The following is a 26,152-nucleotide window of genomic DNA, read 5'->3' as shown; positions in this document are numbered from 1 at the left end:
TAAATCTCCTACATGGCTCAAACACCCCACCTCTCAACAAGCCCCCCCCAGCCCCCAACTGTGGTGTGACAGTGATATAAGGCCGGCAGCGCTGGGCATATGGCCGGTCAGTCCATTTAGCAGCAGGAGTAGCGCTGGACCCTGTCGGTCACTGTCTTTCTCACCCCGAGGCCGGCCAACCGAGATACTAACACTAGCCCATGGCTCAGCGGGCCACCCAGTCCTCCCCATCACTCTATCCACTCACGCCCCCCTGCATCCACTTCAGGCCCACCTGAGCGGTGACGGCAGAGAGGAATAGAGCAGTCAGATTCAGCCGCATGGAGTTTCAGGTGGACAGGTAAATAATTAAAGTAGACATCTTCATTGAAATCCAGCCTTAGACTAGTCTAAGCATAAGGCCACATCGACACTTATCTGTTTTCGTTATCGTTTTCCAAGGTATGCGGTAATGGAGAGCTTTATCGAAACACTCCAGTTTTGGTTTATTTATCAGTCCATTAGAAAACAAAGTTGTGAATTAATGAACTGCGGCCGGTTGCTTTAGATGTCGATTAGACAGTCTCTCCTTGTCTAAGTGGGCGGTTCTTGGCCAGAATAAGCTGCAATGTGAACCTAACCTTTTACCATTTAATTAAAGGTCTGGCTAAGTCATGATCCCAGCTCAATGATCAATCCATTCCTTAGTCCTAACCCATTTCTGTTTTTACCCTGCACCTGGCCAGGTGAACTGAGACTTGATTGTGTGTATGTGTTAACAAGACTGAATGGATGGAAGGTTATGGCCTAGCCGCCCGACCCAGCATGCCCTCCCAGTGCGGCCACACTCAGGACCACTCTGCCTCAATCCTCACCTTCCCATGAGCCAGTGCGAGACACGTTACTGCATCATCCCCTCTCCCTTATGGCAAACTATGCTTGCATCCTTTATCTTCTCTCTAATTCTTCCTCCCTCTCTTTCACACTCCCACCAACTCCCTCCCTTCCTCAAACTGTTTCCAACTCTCTCTCCCTCTCTTATTCTCCTTTTTATGTCTCTCATTCTTTCTCCCTTTCCCATTTTCTTTTTTCTTGCTCCCAGAAGAGCCATCCCCCATGCATATTTTAGCCCCTTTGTGTTGCCCCCACCCATCCCACTCTCTCAGTCTCCCTCTCTCCTTTCTGCCTCTCCCTGGTGCCCCATAAATAGTGCAGATGTAAGCTGGTAAATAAGTGATGCTTCACCCCAATCAGCGCAGCTAGTCCTATTCCGCTGGATTCTAACTCCTTTGTTAGAAACTTTCGAGACTTTCTGTGAGTGTGTGTAGATTTTCTTTCAGTTGTTATTTTGTTTTCCCAGGTGAACCCCCTACCGCCCACCCTTTGGCCCTTCCATAGGCAATGCTGTCACTCTCTGACAGCGTGCCTCAGTTCTACACACTGCCATGTCTGACTGAGCCCTCTAGGGGGCGCTTCTTTTCCCCTTATTTAATATTTAACCATACTCAGCAGTTTGGATAGATGAGAGAGTGTGTGTGTGTGTGTGTATGAATTAGGAAGGGGGGCTTTGAGCTTGTTTGTTTGTTGATGCCCCATCCCCCAACCTCCCCCCCTTGACATTGCGAAAGTGTTGAATATTTGAGGGCTGTGAGTTCTCATACAGTGCTGAGCAAAGTGTTGTAAGTGGGCGGTGTTCATCAGGGTGTACACATATACACACACACACACACACACACACACACACTGTCTTACACACTTCCATTTTTCACAGAATTGAAGGAAAAAACTGTGAAACTCTCGAACTACCATTCGCAATCTTGGAGATGAGGCAGACAGATTCTCTCAGCCTTGAAAGTGTGCAAACAGTGGAGAGTGGCAAGATGAAAGAATTATTAGTGGTGCTTATTAAGGCACATATCACTGTTATTTGAACAAACCCCTAACCTTAGGTATTAATATTTGGCGCATTACATGTCCAGTGCTGTTTTTACTACTCGCATGCATAATGCCTCAATTTGTGTGGTTTGTTGAGGAGAGGTGTGGTATTTCTTTTCTAACCAATTTTATATAAAATGGGCAGAGAATCCCATAAACTTCTGCTGAAGGAGGGACCTGAGCCAGAATATCATAATAATTTGGAGTGGGTCTCTTTTGACTTGGGAGAGTGTGCAACCACCTATCAGTGCCCTAGCAACCACTCAGAAAACCCTAGCAACCACCCTGAACACCCTAGCAACCACATAGCAGCACACTTAAACCACTCGGAACACCTTAGCAACCGTATAGCAATGCTCTGGTAACCATCCACAACATCCTAGCATGGTGGTGATGATTTTTCTCTGGGCAAGCACTAACTCACCTTTTCTTCTGAAAATGTAACATTCTATTTGCCTATTTAACCTAGATTAATTAAATAAATACATTACAAGAAGTGTAGAAGCACAAAAGAGGTTCATAGCATCTGTTTCATTATTTGTGTCATCAGATTCATAATGTGCATGGATAATTTATCTGGTGTGCTTTGAATCTGGTTTTGTGTGCTGTAGATATTGATATAGGTTTCTGTTGTTGATGCTCAATTTTATTAGTGCCTGCTTGCGTGTGTGTGTGTGTGTGTGTCCCAGCTGCCCTTGCGTCTGAAGTGGCAGTGTACGTTATTAGAATGGGGATCTGGGGGGCTCTCTTCAGAGCCTTAACCCCAACACACACACACACTCACACATGCCTACAGCTCCTCAAATCCACCTCACCTGCTGCTGATTGGCTGGCTGGTTGAGGGGTTGTCAAGGGACTGCAGTATAGTGTCTCCAGCTAAAGCTATGAGGCCTGTGTTTAGAACGACTCGCTCTCAAAGACCATGACATGTCGTACTGCAGCCACAAAGAAGCAGGTGCGAATTGTGGAATTCTGCTGGGGTTGTGGACATGAAGAGTTGTGGGTCTTGGGTTTCTCTGATGAATTTAGTGCCGTGATATGATCTGCTAATATGAGAACAGGACAAATAGCTGGAACTTTGCCAAGAGTTTATAATGAGCGTGAACTAATGAATACATTCACTAATGGATTCAGTCGTCTAAATATGTGCCTTTCGTATTGTGTTTTGTGAGAACATTTGAACAGTGCAGATAATAAAGCCACATCCACACTAATAAATTACTTTTTATTTTTATTTTTATTTTTTAAATGCATTGATTTCGCTACATTTATGCCTCTCCTTCACACTTAATTGCCGTTTTACTCCACCAAAGACAGAAAACGATGTTGGTAGGAAAGTAATTACATGTGGTAGGATTGTTTGGTCCAAATACAAGTTTAATTCTACAACCTTGCACCTGTTTGTCTCTTTTTGCTTTGTACCTTTGCAAGGTAACTACTTGGTATGAGAACAGGCCAGCTTCACAGTTTTATTTATGTTTTTGTCTGTTTATCATGAAATCTTTACTCACAAATCGGCAATTACATTCATCTGTTGCAGATGTAATGCAATAGATGCGAAGAATGTAAGATGCGAAGGCAATTTATTTCAGGATAATAAATGCACAAGTATGGCCGGGAGCATGCAAAGATGCAGATCAAAAACAGTTGAATTATTGTGATTTAGAGCAGATTACTGTTTTACCAACTGTGAACCGTAACATAATTCGCATGACTCGGGTACCACCTTCAGATGAACCAAAACAAACTCTTACGTGAAATGGACTCGGGTCATCAAAAGTTTTTCACACTGACAGTTTAGTCCCAATCAGAGTACGGGTATGAAAAATTGGTAATATGAAAGCTGTTTTTCGAACTGTGGAGCGGACCTGCACCCTGGCGCAAGTGTTGTTCATTCTGGTGTGCATAATGGCACCAAATTAATAAAAAAACACACAAAAATAGTGAGCGTTATAAGGAGTACATTGTGGTGTTACTGACTCACACACAACCACACACGTTTTCAAAAATTCTCCAGACGGGGCGGCTGGTAGGCACTCGAGTAAACTAGAATCAGAGGGGACATATTTAAGTTGTTTACCTGTTTGCATTTGTTTTGTTTCTCTGCCCTTGCTGAGAGAAAGATTCAAACGAAGCTCCGACCTGGTGAATTCAAATCAAAAACACTCACCATGGGGTGGCACTAATCTTCAGAGTAAATCAACACATTCACATTTGTTTATTACAACACGGGACACCGTTTCAAGCTGCTTGTGTGCACGCACGTGTTTATGTTGAGATAAAAATTAAGTAAATGCCTTTTTGCAAATTTTTCTGCGTACCCACCCACACTCCTGTGTCTGTCACAAAATCCCCCTGCTTGGAACAATCTATAAAGTCAAGCAAAGAAGGGAGGAGGAAGTAGAGGGAGAGAGAACTTCAGCAGGCTAGCACATAGGGAGATATGGTGTCTGCTCTAAATTAAATAATTTGGGGACTGGCATGAGAGAAAGGGGAAAAGGGAGGGGGCATGGAAGAGAGAAAGAGCAAAGGAAAAAAAGAGAGAGATGTCCACTGGGATCACTATAAAGGGTTTTCTCATCCTTCTCTCATGGTAGCCTGTTTCTTTAACACAGACAGAAAGAGGGATATGGTGTGACACTACATGAGAGAGAGAGCGAGAGAAAAAGAGCTGAAATTAAAATGTGAAGAAAACCGAGGAAGGAGGGAGTGTGTACGGCTCATGCCCCAGTCAGAGATGACAGTTGAGCAGGGTTGTGCTGTGGCGCTACAGCTCCGCGCTGCGTGGTGTGTGTTGTTGTCTCGTGTGCGGGTTGCCAGCTCGGGACTGGAACTGTCGTAGCTCTGACAGTGACGTATGAGTCTAAGCGCTGTCGGTGAGATGACTCTAGCTGCTCAACGCTCTCAATGCTCGACGCACACGTGCATGCAAGCACACTGAGCACAGCTGTGATTTGGAGGGTTTGGGAACTGTGATTCTTCACTTTGTTTGTCTCGCTCATTAACATAGCATAACAGATGAGAGGACTTTATCTTACGATGTGACACTAGAATCACACTCGTTAAACCTAAAAATATAGCAACTGAGGAAGTGTTTTGATTGTACCGGACGCTTATTTAGAAAGGTGTCTTGATTACACTTAGAATTTGCATGTGGCATATGGAAAAAAAAACATCTTAGACTGGATTAGAATGGAGTGCTTCTGATTAGTCCCATCAATCTCTAGTAGAGAACGCTCTGGTGATACAATTGAGTGGGAATTGTGGCTGTATTGCTTCCCACTAATGGCTTGGACTAATGTTCTATCAGTGGATTTGCCACTGAATAGCAAGGGTTAAGTAGTTTTAGGATCACACAGAATATTATGTTGCTCTATAAAGAGTAATGTTTGTCTAACGATCTGTCATATCTAGGCTGAACAGTGATAAAGGAGGCACATGTTCACATACCCTTTAAAGTCAACGGGAAACCATTTAACCATTTTCAAGAATGAAAAGTAAGAGTGCATGGTAAGTCATTTCAGAGGTGGAGCAAGTTATAACAAAAGATTAGAAAGACAATTTTTTATTTGGAATAATGTGCACCAATGAATTGTTAACAATTAAAATAAATAAGGTGCATATTGGTTTATTTTTGACTTTCAAAATATGTGACAGGAGGCATATTATGAAAAACAGGATTTTTCTTGCTATTTTCAAAAGTTCTATAGTGTTATGTGGACATACTCTAACACTCTAGCTCATTCCCCTGTCCACCAAGACCATTTATGAAAACTAAGCTGGGAAAACGAGTCATTCAAAACGCATCACAATTATCATGAACATGAACATATGACCTTCCACATTTACACATCAACACCTATTCAGCAACAGACCCATCCTGGAGAACAACTCTGTCAAGGCTCCTGTATGTGGTGATTAGCCAATCATAATAGATTCCATTTACATTTAGAAGTCTTAAAGGTACAGTAGCAATAGAGTGCAGTGGTGGAGAATGTACTCAATTTCCATACTTAAGTAAAAGTGCAGATACCACACAAATGTATTATTTAAGTAAAAGTAAAAGTCATCCATTAAAATACTACTTATGTAAAAGTAAAAACTACCTGGTTTTAAAAATACTTAAGTATTAAAAAGTAAATACTGCAAATTCAAATCCGTTCATCTTAAAAAATGTGACCTGTTCATGTTGTTGTTTTTAAAGCCTAATAATTGAGTCTCATACAGGTAATACTAAATACAATAAGTGATAGTTTAGTGTAATAAGTAAAGCTTAGTCGCTGGTGGATAAGGAAAGGGCATTTTATTTAGAAAATAAGCTAGAAATTAATTAACATGTAAAGCATATAATTAATTCAAATAATAATTTATAATGTATAAGTTTAAAATATTTACTTATTCGGTCCCTGAGCAATTTTGAGTTACTACACTACAAGCTATTAACAAAAGGGCCTATAACAACACTAAAGTATTATCTTTATTACAAAATATATAACTATCAGTAATAAACAGTATTTGAAGAGATAATGTAAACACATCCATGTAATAAATGAGTCGAAAACAGTGGTGAACAGCAGCATTTAACTAAATATTCAACAACAAATGAGTAGTTGTAAAAATAGGGTATTCTGTTTAAAACCTAAATGAATTGTCCTTTAACACTGTCCATGTAAATGGATCCTCCAAACAAACCGATTCACTAAAATTAATCGAACTTCCCAATGCTTCATATGAGAGAGAGAGAACGGTTTTGGTAAAATTAATCGGACTTTTTAAAGATTATATGAGAGAATGATTTAGGAGAGCACGTTTGTTCAGTCTTCTTGAATACTTTGCACATAAGCAACAAGTGTTCACATGGGTAAATGCGTCAGGAAAATTGTCAAATTCCGGGACACTTTGGGAATGGAATTTTATTATTCCAGGACAGATGGACAAAAACCAGGACGATCCTGGGAAATGATGGACTGGTGCAACTCGACACGAGCACTCTTTACAGTAGACGCAGACATAAGCACACATCATGTAAGAGTTTGAAAGCAGCACCTACTGTCATTACTCCACAGCATCTTAGAAGAGTCAAGTCATTTTTATTTGTATAGCGCTTTTCACAACACACACATCGTTTCAAAGCAGCTTTACAGGAAATCATGCATTAACAAAAAAAATTTAAACTGTAATATCTATAAAGTCTTAGAGTGATCATTGTGTAGTTTGATTAAATATTAATTAATTATTGTATTTTGAACCCCTGTGAGCAAGCCGAAGGTGACTGTGGCAAGGAACACAGAACTCCATAAGATGTTGGAAAACTCCTTGGAAGAAACCAGGCTCACTGTTTTGGCCAGTTCCCCTCTGGATAAACATCATGAATATAATGCCAATATTAGTTATTTGTGTGAAGTGCAAGTCATGGTTACAAATTTGTAAACTAAGTAAGTGTTAAGGTCAGTGTTTAAAAAAAATGATTTTTTATGAACTGTAAGATTAACGATTAATGACTTTGAAGTCCATCCTGGATTAACTGAATAAATTCACATACTGTAGATGAATTGTCCTTTGTTAGTTGGCTGATGAAGGCTTTTGTTGGCAATTAAATGATAGTCAGTGTATTCCATTTCAAGAGTGTAGTCCATCAATAGACAAAGGTGATGCAGGCAGAGATCAATGAGTTCTTCCATTGTTTCTATGTTCCTCATATTCTGTGGCTTATATACAGTGACAAATACATTAAGGCTGTCAGTTTTGTACACAGCTAGGGTAAACTGCATTTATCTGTGCATTTGGAAGCGCGTTTAGGCTTATTTACATTCAGACATTCACTAAAATCCTTCATAAAAGATCGCTTTTCTAGTCTGACAGACTTCATGATGAGCACATGATCTGAGTGTCTGTGCTCGCGCTGGCTGCTGTCAATAAAACACACTTCGCTCTATGTATTAGCTGCTCTCTTTTCGCAAATAATGAAACAAACTTTTTTTAATCCAGGTAATGAGTAACGAGAGGCTCTGTATCAGAGTAAAAAGTATTTATTTGGATAAAAAATGTAACGAGTTGCAACAAATTTAAATACTCAAGAAAGTATAAATTCTGAAAATATCTACTTAAGTACAGTAACAAAGTATTTGTACCTTGTTACTTTACACCACTGATAGAGTGCAACAGTGCCCACACACTTTTTCAGCTGTCTTGGTTTGGGAAGTATTTTTCCCATTCTTTTTTCCACAGAGATTTCATAAAATCCCTCATAAAAAAGATATAAGCCATGAACCAAACCACAGTGAATCACAACATTACAAACTGTGTTTTGAAGCAAAGTATCAGCTGAAAATCAGACAAAAAGACAAAATGACGTAATCGAATTAAAAACGATGGACAAATATAAAACTATTAATTTCAAGTTGATGATTATAAGTATAAAGAAAATATATTTTACATTTATTGCTAAATTTTCAGATAATAGTAGTTTTAGAGTGTATGGAGACGACTCGATTTTTATCATTCACAGTGTGTCATGGTAGTGTGTGGTCACTACTGTGCTCTTTTGCTGCGCTTTGCTGCGATTCTCCGATTGGTGGATATTTCTCTGCTGGATCATGGGTAGTGTAGTTCTTCACCAGAAATTCCACTATTTAATATGATTTTGAAAAAAAATGTGAAATGACGTGAACTAATGACTTGAACAGAAGCATATACTACTGACTTTAAAGGTTTATAAATTATTGTTAAAAATTGATTTGCCTGTAAAGATTTTTGCTTCCAGAACTGGACTGTTGCGTTCTATAACAACCTGTGTAAGAGTCAGAGAATACACAGAAAATGGTCATTTAAAACAATATTGCAGCTGGTTTTGGAATGAGAAACCTTGTCTAACATTTTAAGTGGACTTAAGGGACAAAAAGTGTAGAATATGGCCCCTTAAAAGTTGTCTGCTCATTCTCTTTCAGTCTCTCACTCTCGTTTTGTTGATCTTTCAACACACACACTGGTAGGGGTCTCTCTCAACCTGACACTTTCATTCAGCAGTTGGAGTCTGACAGAACACACTATAAATCACAGTTCTGTCAGCACACCTTGCACACACCCCTATTCTCTTTTCCTCTGCTCGCTCACTTTCACTCTCCCCGCCAGGCTCCAATATCGTTGTGACAACAAAGTGTTGAAGTTGACTGGCTGTAGACAATACGCACTAGCCCTCTCGCTCTGTCTCTGCATGCTGCATCGTTCACGGCATAATGTGTTTCCTCTATTGTAGTTTAAGGCTGCTTTGGAGTCAAAACCCTCTCCTTGAGGGAAAACGGGGGTTTTAGTGAGGCTATGACATGGAAAGAGTGTGTGTACTGTGAGTGCATCTCTGAGTGGCAGAACATGGCTAGTGTAGCGTAGCGTAGCCTAGTGTTAGCCTAGCGTAGTACTATCGCCCATGACACGGCTCTACTGAGGCCACTGAGCTCATTTAGAATTCGAACCTCCACAGTTCACAGATCTCACAACAGCACAACTGTGTCCATGTCTGTCTGTGTGTGTACATGCATGCGTGTGTTGTTTTTTATATGTAGTCTATCTTTGTGTGTGTATGTGTGTGGCCTTGTTTGATGCCTGCAGAATGTGTGAAATTTTATATTCGAGTCTGCCTACAGTACAAGTTGACTTTTAACCCACACATGTACCATGCTAACCATAGTCATTAAAAGAAATACAACAGTTAATACAATAAAACGCTGGTAATTTGGTATTATAGACATTTTAAACTAACAAAATGACAGAAAGACTCAAGTCAACATCAAACGGCATTCACAACCCATTTTACTTCTGTTATGTGGCATATTAAGTGGTCTCTTTGACAGGCGTTTGGATGGGAGTGGTTGAAAAAGGGGGGCTTGGTGACGTCAGCTGAAAATGAAAGTCGTTTAAGAGGATGAAAGATTATGATAAAAAAAAACATGGAAAAAAATGTGGTTTCATGTTGACTTAAAAGTTCTTACATTGTTTAAAGAAGATCCCTTATTAATTTAATTATGGTTTTACATTAGTAACATTAACTGTAGTAACACATTTCTGTAAGAGTCCATCTATATTCCTGTCATGTGCCCTTGTTTGAAACATGCAGAGTATGTTAAATGTTATATTAGAGACAGCCAACAGTGTTTGTTGACTTTCAGAGCCTGTTCTGCTCATTAGAAATATGTTTCTCTAGATTACATCATTGAGCTGGTTATGTACATCATTGCTGTATAATTAATCCCCTGTACATTTTGTATTTATTTGGCAACGTGGTGTTTAACAGAGACATACCGATGTCGGATATACAGTATGTATGAGTGTGAACAGAGTGTGTGTGAGAGCATACGGCTATGTCTGTGTAGCAGCTATTAGTGTGTGTGATAAATGTGAGGAGGCCACTCTGGAGTATGGATGTGAAGCAGGAGGTCAGAGTAGGTCAGTGATGGTGGAATCACTCCCTCTGCTCCTCCATCTGAAAGTGGGATTGAAGATGACACAGATTTCGACTGATATCACCTGTACTCTCCCCGATGCTCAGATGTAGACTTCAGTTTTTTTTTAATCCAGATTCATGCATTTTATAGTGTCTGTTACTAGTGGTGTGCAGTGGAGCCATTATCTGTATTTGTATCTGTATCTGTTCATATGACAAAATTATCTGTATCTGTCTCTGTATTCGGATAGAACCGGGTGTGGGTGGGGCTTAAAACGGAAGTGCATCAAAACTAAATGAAACGCCCATTTTCAAGTATTACTCTTAGATTTATAGTTTCTATTAATAAAATATGCCTTGTAAATGCCTTTTCATAATAATAGCCTTATAACATTATTATTATTATTATTATACAATTATAATTTTATTATAATTTTATATTTATATTTTATTCTTTTTTTTTTTTCTTACCAGATGAAGCTGAATTTGTAGGTTACATTAACTGTGGAATATGTTGTGGTTTCTCCTGGTATTTCAGATATTATGAAACAGAATTTTTGTTTGTCTATGCATGTATAACAACATTATTCTGGAGGCAAGAGGTGTCAAGCAAAAATGTGAAATGTCAAGCACACATTTTGCTATGAATAATAAATACAAATTCAAACATTAAAAGAAATTAAAATAAAATCAATATAGCCTACAAACAGGTCAAAGTCCCGTAAGTCTATCAGGAATATTTACGATAAGACAACATTATTTTGTTAAATGATAATAAAAATAATAATAATGTTAAATTTATATAGCGCCTTACCAGATTTCAAGAACACTTAACATTTTCAAATTGAACACAGTTTAAAGAAGAAAAAGAAGAAGAAAAGCATGTTTCAGTTTCTTCATTTTACATAAGGTGGAATATTTCGAATAGATGAATACTCTATTGAACATTTAAACCTTTATGGAATAAAGTCTTAACCAGTTAATTAGCTTAATCACTGATGTGGCTATAAATGTGGTCAACTTTAAGAGATGGACATAAGAGCTCCGACGTTAAAACACTTCAGGTCAGGAATTTAACATCGCGCTCAGGTTTAGGCTATAAATAAATACATGAGAATCACATGCGAATCAAGTGATATATTAACATAGACATTTCAAGAAGTGGAAAGTGTACATGATGATGTATCTTAGTTAATATTACACTTGACAAGCTCCAGACACGCACAATTAACAGAGACCGCAAACGGAGTCAAGACCGCTGCCATCCGATCTGAAATCACGTGTGCATTTACATTCATAAGATTTGCATTTTAGAAATATTGGCTGCACAGATTAATTAGCTGTAATTTTGGATATATTTATTTAAAATGTCGCTTTATCCTTGTGCTTTTTGGATAATCAGTCAAACTAATATTTTTTATATTACTCGGATGAATCCATTATCTGTTTTGAAGTCATTATCCGTGCCTTTCCGAATAAGGTATGCATACAAATACCTGTGAGTCATACATGCATTTTATTTTTTGCTTGTGATAGACCGATATAGACCATTTCAAGGGCAGTTCGTCAGTTTAAGGGAGTTACGTCTTTGTCCCTTGAACATTTCTGGCTAGCTGTCATACTCATTCAGAACAACAGCGGGAGGTGCTTCATTCATAGCGGCTTTAACATGATTAATGTTTAAGCGATTGTAATAGAATGTCTTTATTAAAATATGAACCATGTTGTTCGGTGGCTGGATGCTCCCTGAATGCCTGGAACTAACGGAAATTACAGTGTTTAGATCTCAGAAAAAGCTATGAGAAATGGACGCATTAACCACTGCAGTGAAGCGAGATGGCTTGATAGATATGTGCAGTACTAACAATTGTAGCACACATCTTATCTCTGGTAGGTGAACAACATTTTTGCCAACAAATAGTACGTTTGATAGCTAGAGTTTAGCTGAATAATTAAGTAAGAGTATTTCTTTGCGGACTCTAAAAGTGACTGTAGATCGCTCCCATTATAATGAATGAAGCTGCACAAGTCATTTACACTTACAGTCATTTAGCAGATGCTTTTATCCAAAGCAACTTACAAATGAGGAACCTAACCAGCAATTTGTCATACCAACAACTGCCAAGATCTCAGAGTAGCTGGAGTAGTATAGAAGCTACCACAGAAGAGAGACACAACATTTTTTTTTTTTTTTTTATAATTAAAAAGAAAACCCTTACCTTGTCTGCAGCTCACACGTGTGCAGCGATAACAGCTTAATTGATTATGACAGGAGCGATCCAATATTCCTTACCTTGCCCCTGAGGAAATAATTGTGAGCATCTAAACTACGATATTCTTTCATCGCCTCTCTTGCATAGACGTGCATGCTCTGTATCAACAACATGTTGAATAAGTCTCTTCAGATAAGTGTTTGATTTTCTTTGCGAAAATGTGTTGACTCAAAATCTTATTTAAAGGATCCGGTAATGACACCTTATTGTTTATTTTCAGTTTTTGCACATAACTTGTTTGTTCTGTTTTAGCTCAGCTCAAAAAGTAGTCACTTTATTTTGACAGTTCTGGGTTATAAAAGTGCAGCTACTGTAAATGACTCAGGGCCAGACATGCGCTGTAGCGTTCTAATTCCTTCGTTATTGTTTACGTCAGTGAAATGATTTATATATGGTATATCGGCCAGGCCAATTAATTGGCTGATATTTGGCCATTTTAGGATCATCTTCATCTGTATTGCCTGATAACTTTGTCCACTTGGTTGATAATATCTAAAGCGAATTATTTAGAGTATATATTTTGTTAAAAAAAAGTGTTCATTTCATTTTGTGTAAATCTCATTTGATGTAATACAATTCTGTTATGTATTGTAAATATTAGCTATAGGCCAATGTGCTCTCTAAATATTGATTTCAGCATCAGTCATTTAAATAACCTATCAATCAATCACTATTTCCCATTATTGATACAGTATTGGAGATAAGATTTAAATAATTGGAATAAGAGAAAGTAACTGGATTGGGAAAGTTCAAGAGCCAGATTCGAACTTGCATCTTCCATATGAGCACCACACCTCAAAGTGCTAATCGCTAATTCAAAGTTCCGACAATCATAAGCGTATTTATGTCAACCACTATTTTCCATTATTGATACAATATTTGAGATAAGACTTAAACAATGGGAATTAGAGAAAGTAACTGGATTGGTAAAAGTTCAAGAGCCAGATTCGAAGTTGCATCTCCCACATAAGCACCACACCTCGAAGTGCTAATCGGTAATTCACAGCTCCAACAATCATACGCGTATTTACGTCAACCACTATTTCCCATTATTGATACAATATTCGAGATAAGACTTAAACAATGGGAATAAGAGAAAGTAACTGGATTGGTAAAAGTTCAAGAGCCAGATTCGAAGTTGCATCGCCCACATAAAGCACCATGCCTCAAGTGCTAATCGCTAATTCAAACATCCGACAATCATACGCATATTTACGTCAACCACTATTTCCCATTATTGATACAATATTCAAGATAAAACTTAAATAATGGGAATAAGAGAAAGTAACTGGATTGGTAAAAGTTCAAGAGCCAAATTCGAAGTTGTATCGGCAACATAAGCATCACACCTCAAAGTGCTAATCGCTAATTTACAGCTCCAACAATCATACACGTATTTACATTTACATTTTTATCAAATCACATTAACACATACGTGTCCAGTCCTGGTCCGGCCATCAGGAGGATCGAGTTGCTATCAGGCAGTGTTGTGGGGACAGAGTGATTTGCACTTTAGTACAACAGGATGGAGTTGCTGAGAAGGTGCCAAATTCAGGGACAGGCACTATCTGGATGGAGAATGGTGTGAGTAGGTGGGAAGAGGGGAGGGTTGAGGCAGTCCAGGGGCAGGGCAGGGGGGCATTTATTTGTAGCATACTCCCAAGTGAGTTTCCTGTCTTTGGGAGGTGAGAGCTGGGAGCATATGAAGCTTTAAGACAGCCCATCTGCTAGTCTCCGGCCATTGGAAGACTGTCAAGCAGGTCTAAAAATAAGCCACTCTAAAGTGCACCAGGCGGCAAAGGTGATTTTTCATTTTGTGTTAAAAACAGAGCAGAGAGGGAAAGACTTGCGTCCTAAGAGCAAAGCTGCACTCGCTGCCCGCCCTCCCCTTTTCTCTTTCTTTCTCATACTCATTTGCGCTTTCTCTCCCTCTCTCTTCCCCTCTCTCAAACCTTTCAGCATCTCTTTCTTTCTCAATAGCCCCTTTCCCACTAACAGTCCTGGTACTTTCCCCTTAGGAACTTTCTCGATGAGAACTCTTAAGAGGAACTGTACCCCAGGTTACTTTTCCCTCTTGCAATCGCACATACAAATGGAACCCCCATAGTGACGTCATCTTGTGTCGACCATTTTTCTTCTAACGTTGTTTGCATGAACAATTCAATAGCAACAACAACAACAAAATCAACAACATCCATGGAGGACACCAGGATCAGAGCTACACTTTTGTTACTGCTGTTTTACACGAACTATGTCTTCAGGTTACAGTCTTACACTAGGGCGCGTGAGACATGCGTGTGGTGTTGAGACCCTGAAGCCGCAGTGAGAGAACAGATGAGGCGCCAAGCCTATTTTAACCATGCATCACACGCTAAATTTAGCAGAAAACATATTGAAAATGAACTATAGACCTATTTATCAAAACAATCTTTTACAATAAAGGCTTTTATGACTCAACATAAAATACTGTACTGAACTACTCACCCATTGACTGAAAAAAGACAACTTGATTAATGTTATCAATCAAGTTATTAATGGTTCTTCTTCCTGTCTGCATTAAGGCATACAGACAGCAGACAGACTCGGCAGAGAGCACTTTATGAAGCCAATAGAGCACAGAGACATAGTGTCTGTTCATTTATGTGTATGAGCATCAAGGTTTAGTAGTGAAGGGGCGGAACTTGCCTGGAAAATGCAACAAAATCTTCCATGACATACAGTACCGTGCAAAAGTTTTAGGCACTTGTGAAAAATTTGGCATAGTAAGGATGTCTTCAAAAATAATGCCTTAAATAGTTTTAAATATCAATTAACATCATAAAAAGTCCAGTAAACATAAAAAAAGCTAAGTCAGTATTTGGTGTGACCACCTTTGCATTCAAAACAGCACCAATTCTCCTTGGTACACCTGGACACAGTTTTTCTTGGTTGTTGGCAGATTGGATGTTCCAAGATTCTTGGAGAATCTGCCACAGTTTTTTTTTTTATCTATTTAGGCTGTCTCAATTGTTTCTGTCTCTTCATGTAATCCCATATGGACTTGATGTTCAGTAGGGGGCTCTGCGGGGGCCATGCCATCTGTTGCAGGGCTCCCTGTTCTTCTATTCTGTTCTTTTCTATTTGCAAAAGGAATGTTTGGGAGTCTAAATTTTATATTTCCTTTTATTTGACACAGTAAAGCTGAAGATATAAATAACCATATTAAGACAAATGTTTTGGTTAAACATTGTAAGTGCCTAAAACTTTGGCACGGTACTGTATTTCATGACATATTTCATGAACTGCATGACATGGGAAAAAATAAAAATATATATATATATATATATATATATATATATATATATATATATATATATATATATATATATATATATACTGTATATAAACACACACTGTTCAAAAGTTTGGAATCACCATGATATTTGTATGTTTTTGAAAGAAAATGATAATTTTCTACACTAAGGATGCTTTAAATGGATCAAGAAATACAGTAACGACACTTATAATGTTACAAATGATTATTTCTATTTAAATAAATGCTGTACTCTTTTCAAAATGTCTGTTCATCCAAGAATCTCCCACTTGCAGCAATAACACCTTAGACATTCTTGCAGTCACTTTATTTTGATATTCAGGTGAAATTTCATCCCTTGGTTTCTGTAGCACTTTCCAAAGATGTCACTGGTTTCAAGGACTTTTTGATCAGAATTTAAACAGCTCAACACCTCAAACGTAGAGTCATCTATCCATACTAATAATTTCTAATGGTTTACCATCAGTCTTTAATTTATTTTGCACATTCAATTTCAAGAATCAAAAATGTGTAAGTGATTCCAACCTTTTGAATACACATTATTAAACACTGTGCCCAAAACACATTATACGGGTGAGTGTAAGGTGGGGGAGATGTTATAGATGTAAACTGTTGCCTTAGAACTCACCAGTCAATGGAAACAATTATGTCATAGTGGCGAACTTCATGACCAAATTGTTTTAAATTCAGGACAGTAATATTGCTCATATCACACAAATGAAAGATTGTCATATATTGAGCTGAGCATGTTTATGTCCATTAAATCATACAATGAACCATAGTGCCAGAAGAGCTTGTTTTGACAAAAAGAAAAATATTGCAAGTTACTAGTGTCACTACGTCACTCTTCCCACAGTTCAGAAACACTGGAATGGACCGCAGCAATTAACTAATCTGACCACCAAAGACAACAATCCTAACTTGAATGCACAAGGCAAATGTAACATAAATACGGCAGTCATCCCTTAATATATTTTTTTAAACAGACACTGTGCCTAACGTTAGAACTATTAAACAGACAGATCATAACACAAGAAGGATATGATTGCCAGATCACCACTTCTTAGCCTCAGACTAACCAGAAACAATGACCTAGTATCAATAACACAGATTTTTAATAAATATATTAACTTACCTTTACTTGAACACAAAATCCATGTGTCTCTCCTTGCAAACGAATATCTCCGTCACATTGTTGTAAAAGTCGCCCGCTTGTTGAAGTTTCGATAGCCTCTCTTTCTCAATTTGTAATTGAAATGAACTTTGCCAAATTCACGTAGGTCGTCGATGCTTACACTATATCCATTTTAGTGCTTAATAACGCATTAGTTACGTGAACTTCAACGTGTTGACGCAAAACAAAAATCTAGCCTATCAGATAGCATGACTGAAGGAAGGAGCTTCTGATTGGCTTACTCGTTTAGGTAAGCATGCTTACCTTGGCCATTTGTAGTAGCGGGCATGATTCAGTTTGAATTAATGTATAATGTTGAATGAAATGGCGGTAAACAATGCTTTGAATCTAAGTCAGAGAAAGCATAACATAAAGTGCTTATACCTGAGGGTGGCGCCAAAGGAAATAAATGAATATAAATAAATAACTGTCTGTGCTGCTCAACTGAGATGAAAGATGACTAATTTGAACAAAAGCAGTAGTTTATATTAACAATCGTATTAAAATATTTAATAGTTGAATTTTTCTTTTCACTGTTCTGTTAGGTAAACACTGCTTACCCTGCTTATATGGACGGCACGTCCCTGGTATATACACTACCGTTTACACCACCCATTAAAGCTCCGTTATATATAGTACTGTATGTTCTTTGAATAATCACTGTTCTTTCTGTTGTGTTTGTTTGTGTTGTATATGTATTGTTTTTTTTTCTGAATTGTGTGGCATAGGACATGTGTGCCTTTGTTTTAGTGTTTCACTTGGGAATGACCGCTTTGCACTGTTCTTAGGTCAGCTCATAGACGTCAGTAACTCCGAAGAATCCTGTTATGAAAAATGGTTTACTGACAGAAAGCCCACCCTCTCGCACAATATTCTTCTCTCTCTCTCTCTCTCTCTCTCTCTCTCTCTCTCTCTCTCTCTCTCTCTCTCTCTGGTCACTCTAGCAGAACGAGCCAACACATTAGAGTTTCACTGACACCGCACTGTCCCCAGAGCTGGGAGCCAGGGGCCCTGTGGCACACACACACTCACACACACACACACGAACAGCCCTGATTGAAAGTGACATGACAGCCACTCGGTCTGGCTGTATGTGCATGCTCTGTGTGTGAAAAGAGCTGTGTAGGGAAACGTAGATTTGATTTTCCTTTATCTTTATCTCCCCACAGCTCTACCTCCCCCCCCCCCCCTCCTCCTCCTCCTCCTCTTCCTCCCCCTTCTTGAGTGCAGCAGTCTCGCAGTCACTGCATCAGTAATGTGACTGGGCCATATTTCCCAGGAGTGCACAGCTCCACAGGATTTAGCCTCTCTTTTATAACCAGTTTAGGAAAACAATGACAGCGTAGATATTGACTGAGCTTGCAGGGGCTGTTCTGCCCACTGCACTGCCGCCTCCTCTCCATCGCCCAGCCAAGAGGGGAAATGGAAAGGAGGCTGTTGCGTGCATTATGCACCCTCCCTGTGTTACAGCGACAGAGAGTCCGCTCGGTGAGCTGTGTGTTTCTGAACAGTGCCACAATGATGAAAATGTAACAAATAAAAGTAAAACTGTACTTAAAATTGTCGCATTTCAGTTCATGCGCAGTTTAACAAAAGTGCATGACCTGTGAGCAAGTCCATGGATGTTTGTGAGCTTGTCAAGTACTTGTACCAGAGTATAACAGTGCCTAACCAGTTCCGACACAGTATGGCGGTTGTGTCAGAGCGCATGTTTTGATGAATTCTCCTGTAACAGTAGGTTGAGTTGCAGCTCTTTCAGGATTATTTATATGGCTGCGTTCCCCACCGCACTCCATTTTCTCTCACTCTGTCTCTCTACCTAACTTCCCCTCTTCAAGAATATATCAATTACAGCTGCATTGCACTGATGTCATATTGCGAGTCATTATCAGATTCAGAGAGACACACCATTTCAGCGATCGATCGACTGTGGCTTAATCGATACCGCTGCCCCCGACGACGCGCTTAGATGAAGAGAACAAACTGCGGCCAGCCTGAAAATGTGTTTGTTCCAACACACTGATTAACTAATTTAAACAAGTGTTGCTGGTTTGATCGCCCACACATCAGCTGCCATCTTTTAAGAGAGATGGAAATAGATATGTTTGTGTGTGTGCTGGGCAGCTGAAGTGCAGTTATGTGATGCATTTATAAGGGTGTGTGTGATTAGACCGAGCAGATGTACGATTGGGTCATATATGCCAGAGATCATGAAATAAGCCAAGCTGTGGATGTTGATTGTGGCTAGTGGCCATGCACGTTAAACGTGTGTGTGCTTGTGTGTGTGTGTGTGAGCTGTGAACATTGGCATGTGTACGCAGATCTTGGGGGAGTCTTAGCGTATGTCTTTTGTTTTAGTGAAGTGAATGATCTATGTGTGTGTATAAGGAAGGTTGTGTAGGAGTGTGTGAATGTTAGGCTGGGCTCCCTGCACCCCTCCAGTCCTACTGTGCAGTTTCCATCAGACCACTGCAGTGCTGGTGTAACCCTAGACCCCAGGGAACAACACTGCCTCTCTGTCCCTCCACCTCCAAATCAATACAGCTCCACACAACCCTGACAACCTGGGGGATGCACACACTCAATCACACACTCCCTCTTTCTCCATCTCAGATGCATAGAAACACTCTAATCTAAACCTGCTGTTGTTTATGAATCATTTGAATGCAAATACAGTATTTTACACTAATACATTCTGGAAATAGTTTTAAAATGTGTAAACCCACCGATGTACGTACAGTTACCACAGCTAACACACACCCAAACCAAAACCCAACTCATAGAAAACTCATCCAGTCGCTATAGTAATAGTAATATATTTAAGCAACAAGGTACAAGAAGCTGTGCTTTTATGCAAATATAGTCTGGTTTAAGGGCATATTTGGGCATGACAAGCAAAGGAGTGTCAGCAACTCCTTCAGCCCATACTATATTCACAAGGGTGTCTTATTGCTTTTATATAAAAAACAGTTGCTAAATAATAAAAATGTGAGCACAAAATTTAATTAAAACATGGTTTTATTAAGCAATTTCATTCAGTGCCATCTCTTTACTAGAAGATGTAGCCCCTGGAATATTAATAGTTTATCTCTATGGGTGTGTAAGGGGGTTTAGAGGAAAGGAGGAGGCGAGAACCGGCTTGACAACTTAAATAATAATTTATTAACCAAAAACCCAACCAAAAACACACAACTAAAAACACAGCACAGCTGTCTGTAATTCTCTCTCTCTCGAACTGTCGTCCCCGGCCGCCTTTATCCCTCGCGCGCCCCATCAGGCTGATTGGGGACCGGGTGTGTCTCATTCCAACCCGGCCCCGCCCTCCTCGGCTCCACAGGGTGCTATGCAGAGATATGATGGTAAGAGATCGGGACTAGTTGTCACACTTTTTACTCCAGCAATTTTTTTAGGATAGGTTTATTTCTAAGTCTTGCACTGGAAAAAAGATAGTTTACTGAAAACATGTTTAGCTTTGGTGACAACTTGACCCAATAGCGGGGCAAGTTGTCAGACTATATGGGGCAAGTTGTCACAGTGGAACCTGTCATTAAACTATTGGCATAAGTTTCTGTAAACACGTCCACTGGTCACCTTCCCACCACCACCAATGGTAAAACAAAATCTATGTTTCTCTTAAAATGTATACTTGCATAAAAACACCCTGCATCAGGCTTTTCAGCAAAATGTAAAAAGTAAAATAATTATGAGGTACAAAACGATTCATGAAACTACTGAAATGGAAAATCACATTATTTCGGCCAAAATGAAAAATACCTTTGTAAACACATTAAAGCCTTTTTAAAAATCTGCCTTCATAATAATGTTGACCCTTCCCTGATTGTATGCCTGTAAAACAATTACTTTGTAGGGTAGAATTCATAAAAAAGATATTTGAATTTAAGAGTGTTTTTGAACTAGGCATTTGAAACCAACATACAATACCTCTGGAAGAGAAAGCACACATTTGCACAATTGGATTTGCGATTCCAAATGTTATTGTTATGGAGATATAGCCCTTGTGACAACTAGCCCCGGTCTCACTTACTGTACATTGGAGCTGGGCGAACAGTTGTTTTGAATCATATCTGTTGCTATATTGTGTGTTTTAGCACAGCTGGAAAGCTGTACTGACCAATCAGCATTCTGGACCAGAACTATCCATTCTATACAACTAAATGCTTTATTCCTAATTTAACCCTTAAATGCAGGGGAATTTCACCAAACACTCTTACATATTCAGGTCTTTTGAGACGCGGCACAAATATCTTTCAAAAAATGATCTACAAAATGCCCAGATAGTGTACATTTTTCTTGCTACAGTTTACTTTGATGTCCTTTCTTCATCAAATAGCAATGTCAAATGTAATTCAAGTCAATCACTGAAACAACAGCGCCACCTTGAGTAAGAAATAGCATGTATAATATAGATGTGTACACGCATATGGGATACTGATAATTTACCTCTGTTACACAGAAAATCAACGTGATATAGTATTAATTTGTATGAATATAGTACTAATTTCTCTTGTAATAAACACAGAAATAGATATCCTGTGATAGTGAACTTATATAGATATGAAATAATCATAAAAAATATAATTAATGCAAGTGGAAAAAAAATGACACTATTACATACCTAGGGCCTTTAATGACCCTATACACTTTTGGTACTTAAACCATAAAAAAAAAAAAAAAAAAAAAAATATGTTACACTATTTATAAGAGAAAGATTGATGTATACTAAAGAGGTGTGGGCACAATTCCGAAAAAATGGATAAGGTACAGGGGGTGAAATGTGGTCCCGGGTCTCTAAAGACCCGAGGTATGCGTTTAAGGGTTATCATGTCATATACAAATCACAAATAATTTATCAGTGCTAGTATTGAATGAATTGTCTAGATTAAATGATATGAGATTATTATTACTATTATTAGTGGTGTTATTGTTTTTGTTGTCATGATCGGTGACCCAGATGTTAATTTGGTCTCACATTGAGCAGGCTTATCAGGTATATTATGACAGAGGCTGGGTTGTATTTGGCTCTACAGCAGGTGAAGATTGAGTTTTGAGGGGGATCGGCTTTGTGGGGAATAACTGATAATTGATTGAGCAGCAGCATATTCTCTGGGACTCCGCATAGGCAGGTTTGGGTAAATTGGGTCGTTAGTTGCTCTTGACATGTGCACATGTGACAATGCGGGCAGGTAGGCTGTATTGACTCATTGCTCATTGTCATTCTTAGTCCCAGGGTTATTTTGAGTTTTACTGTGTTGTTGCTTTTTATTCTGTTTAGTTTTTTCGTAATTCCAGTGTGTTAAACAGGGGCTTGGTGATGTGGACAAATGATGTGCAATATGTTTGGGTTTTGTCCGAAATGCACCTCTGTATTCGTCTCGTTTGTCTCTATGTTAAAGTTCAGACTCAGACATAGACAAGGCTGGCCTCTGCTGGAGGGAGGAGGCACTGCAGGCAACGTAATGCAAAAAGAGAAGTGGTTTGCTCTCATAATGGGGTCAGTGGCTCCCAGAGAGATGCGTTTCCTCGTTCAAGAGCCCTCCTCGTGCGCGTCTCCACTCTGTTCCACGCAGGAGGGGCGGGAAAAGAGAGAGAGGCTAGGATGGAAAGAGAAGGAGAAAGCATGACACACATCCCCTTGATAGGCTGCCATTGGTTCCATAGGATGGGGTTTGAAGACCCAGTGGTCTGGCCTTCCTTGGATGGAACTGCCCATCCCCTTTCGGCAGCAATCATTTGCAAAATATGTGCACTAAGATAAGAGCCAGAAGAATAAGAAAGTATTTATCAACGAAAAACCATGTTTAATCCTACAGATTTGTCTCCCCCTTGCCCATTTCCCCCCCTTCTTTATTTGGGGGCATACAACACAGCCTATCTCTCTTGAAGAGATTAATCTTGGAAAGGAGCTTTGAGAGGGAAAGGGGGATGATTGCCGGCTCTTCTCTGGGAATTGGGTTTATGGTCCAGGGAAAAGCTTGCGGAAAAGCAGATCTGCCGAGTGACCGCAGCTACACAATACCCATTTAGCCTGTACATATCTGCTCTTGCTTAACCGGCTATTGCTCAGCGATAGTCTTCTGATTGATCTGTTTATGTGATCACAGGTTTTAGGTAATTCTTTCTGTCCCCTTTCAGCCATTTATAGTTTTTTGTTTGCTGCCATACACATCTCTTGCCCTGGTGCATTTCAGCTACTGCTTACTAGAGGGATTTGTTACGTTATTATAAATGTATGTTCTGTGCATAGAATGAGGGCCTCATAAGGCATTGTGATGATTTAAAATATTCATAAATATGTATTGAAAAGTAATTCAAGAATCCAGAATAAACAAATCATTGGAAACAGCAAACTGTAAATCAAATGAAAGATGAATATGATTTTGTGTTTTTCTGCCTGGTAAAGAAGTGAAGTGTGTGCATGTGTGGGTGGATGAAGTGGATTGTAAGTGCACATGTGCCCAATTTTTAATGGGAGGGTGTGGAGAAGAAAGAATTGAGGAAAAAATTAAGGTGCTCACTCAGGGCTGCAGAGCTTGAACTCCTCTGTCAAAGTGGGGCTGCTAGCCTTGAGATGGACGGACAGGCCTGTGGGTAAATAGAATGAGGGAGATGGATAGAGGGAGAGAGAGCGAAGGAGACGGGTGGAGGTGTGGGCACGTAGCTTATTATTTCTCTCCTCATGTGTTCTTTTCTGTTCCCCTGCAGAACCACACACTGAGCCAGCACGCACAGTGAGACCCTGCCCTGCAGGACTCCCAGATCAGCCTAGAACCCCGACCCAGGCCCGGTGGGGGAGGAACATTTCAACATCACAGCCAATCAAAGTGTCATTTGCTACTCACATGTAAAACTCTAACGATTCTGCCACCAGGCGCAGCTATTACGAACGGTGGGGAATGAATATTAATGGAATATGCTATTAAAAAAGAAAAGGAGAGAAAAAAAGGAGATGGAGAGAAAAAGGTATTCTACGTGCAGTATTTTTTATCGTCCCTTCTTCCTGGTTGTGTGTTTCTTATTTTCCCACCATTTCTTTTTGCTTTTTTCTTTATTTTCTGGGGGACAAAGAAAAAAATGGAAGGAAAAAGCAGCCTCTGCCTGATTTTAATCTCTAGAAATACATATCTTGTCCTCTGTTGCTTCATGTATCAAACTTCATACGTGCCAATTTTGTTATTTTAAATGCATATATTCTCTCAGCCTTTTTTGTTGATTTGTACCATTTATTTCTTGCAGTAAATAGGTACTTGTGCTGTGCTGTGATTGCTTGCCAGTCGTAATATTTTTCCTTTCTATTATTATTGTTATATATTTCCTTTTTTCTAATTACAGTTTAAAAAGACAAAAAACATATAAAGAAAAAATAAAAAAACATAATGGGTTTGATTGGATTTTCCAGTACACGGGCCTTATGGATGTTGTAAAAATGAATATTATTAATTTCAGTGCAACTGGATGATGTCTGCTTTTTAAATGTGAATTAACCAGATTGCAATAATCTAGTACAGTTGAAAATAAACAAATAAATAAATCATGAATAAAGGGAATCCATGCATCTGCAGTGTGTTCTTTCAAAGCCCAGATAAAGCCTATTGAAGTGGTTGAACTCCTTAGAGTGGCTCTTTTCCCCAGACACCATGTGAGCTCTATTCTTCTTGTCATGCTCTCCATTTAACAATAAATATCAGTCGGCTAATGCTGCTCAAACGTAGAGATAATGTGCATGAAAAACATCTAAAAATGTTGATGAAAAGTGAACACATGTTTAGTTCAGGCTTATTCATTTATATATATATATATATATATATATATATATATATATATATATATATATATATATATATATATATATATATCAAGATAACACCGTATGAGATGGGGTTCACAATATCAATAAATAATCATGCTGTTAGCTGCATAAATGATTTTCAGCTAAATTGTAGATATTGTTTTCAGTGTTAATTTAGTAACAATTTAGATCACGCAAATTAAAGTCTACTGTTAACACAAGATGATTCATAATCCATTTCCATAAGGAAAGGAGAACAGTGAAGCAACAGCGAAGAAGAACAGTGAAGTGATTTAATAATCACTGCTTTGCACAAACCATGATTCATGCTTTGTTTTCATTGTGTTCAACTGAATGTCTGCAGTACGGCTGGAAACTTTGCCATTTTTACATGGTGTTTTATAACAAATCACATTACTATTAAATATAGTAAACTGACTGTAAGTTGATTCGTGAAAAATACACATATCATAAACAATCAGCCACACTATTATCCATAGACTAGGAAAAAAAATAATTCATATGATAATGTGAGATTATAGTATTGGACATTGTGATGTTGTGTGATTCTGTGCTTCACGTAACCAAGTAAAAGTCAAGCTCTAAACACAAATGTAATACTTTGATATGGTGTAATGCCACTGACTCGCCGAATGAGGACAGAAAAATATATTCAAAGCTTCTTATACACCAGTGCAGTTTCTGTTTAATTGCATCCATGTGTTTAAGCAGCTGGTCCGGCCGCTGAGTCTCATAACTTGAGCCGGACAGAAGGCCGGTGCTGTTCCCAGAAATCAGCCATCAGAACGCTTCGATACACTATGAGCCCCCAGGGGCATCTGAACCCCTCCGCTTGGGAAACAGGGTTCAACATGCCATAGGAGTAACTCTTAAATACTTGAAAACTAGTGTGTGATTTCATGCATCTACAAATATCTAATATTTGATATAGAAGTAGTAGCCTACTGAATGTACCTACGTTCTTACCTACGATACAGTTTTCCAGGAAATCTGACAGTGGTGGAATGTGGTGTAATTGTGCATGTGTGATTGGGGGTGATTTTGAGATTTCTGTTTGAAATGGTAAATTGTATTGATGAATTGTACATGATGAAGTTAGTAAATCAATTAGTTAATCAATCAGTCAGTCAGTCAGTCTGTCTGTCTGTCTCAGTCATATGTAAGTGATGAATGTTGTAGCAAACAATTAACCTAGTAGGCTGTTTCAGTGACA

General features: G+C 38.9%; 1 protein-coding gene across 1 annotated transcript in view; it reads left to right on the top strand.

The window, feature by feature from the left end:
* Positions 1 to 24,676, top strand: part of znf423 (zinc finger protein 423) — a 201,974-nt gene extending 177,298 nt beyond the window's left edge. The window contains exon 8 of the mRNA XM_051724421.1: positions 23,835 to 24,676. Within this exon, the coding sequence (XP_051580381.1) occupies positions 23,835 to 23,864 (30 nt within the window). The 3' untranslated portion in view covers positions 23,865 to 24,676. The remainder of the gene's footprint in view (positions 1 to 23,834) is intronic.
* Positions 24,677 to 26,152: the final 1,476 nt, after the last annotated feature.

This window comes from Myxocyprinus asiaticus, chromosome 18 (assembly GCF_019703515.2).
Source record: "Myxocyprinus asiaticus isolate MX2 ecotype Aquarium Trade chromosome 18, UBuf_Myxa_2, whole genome shotgun sequence".
Taxonomy (NCBI): Eukaryota; Metazoa; Chordata; class Actinopteri; order Cypriniformes; family Catostomidae; genus Myxocyprinus; species Myxocyprinus asiaticus.
This window is presented reverse-complemented; position numbering and strand designations above follow the sequence as displayed.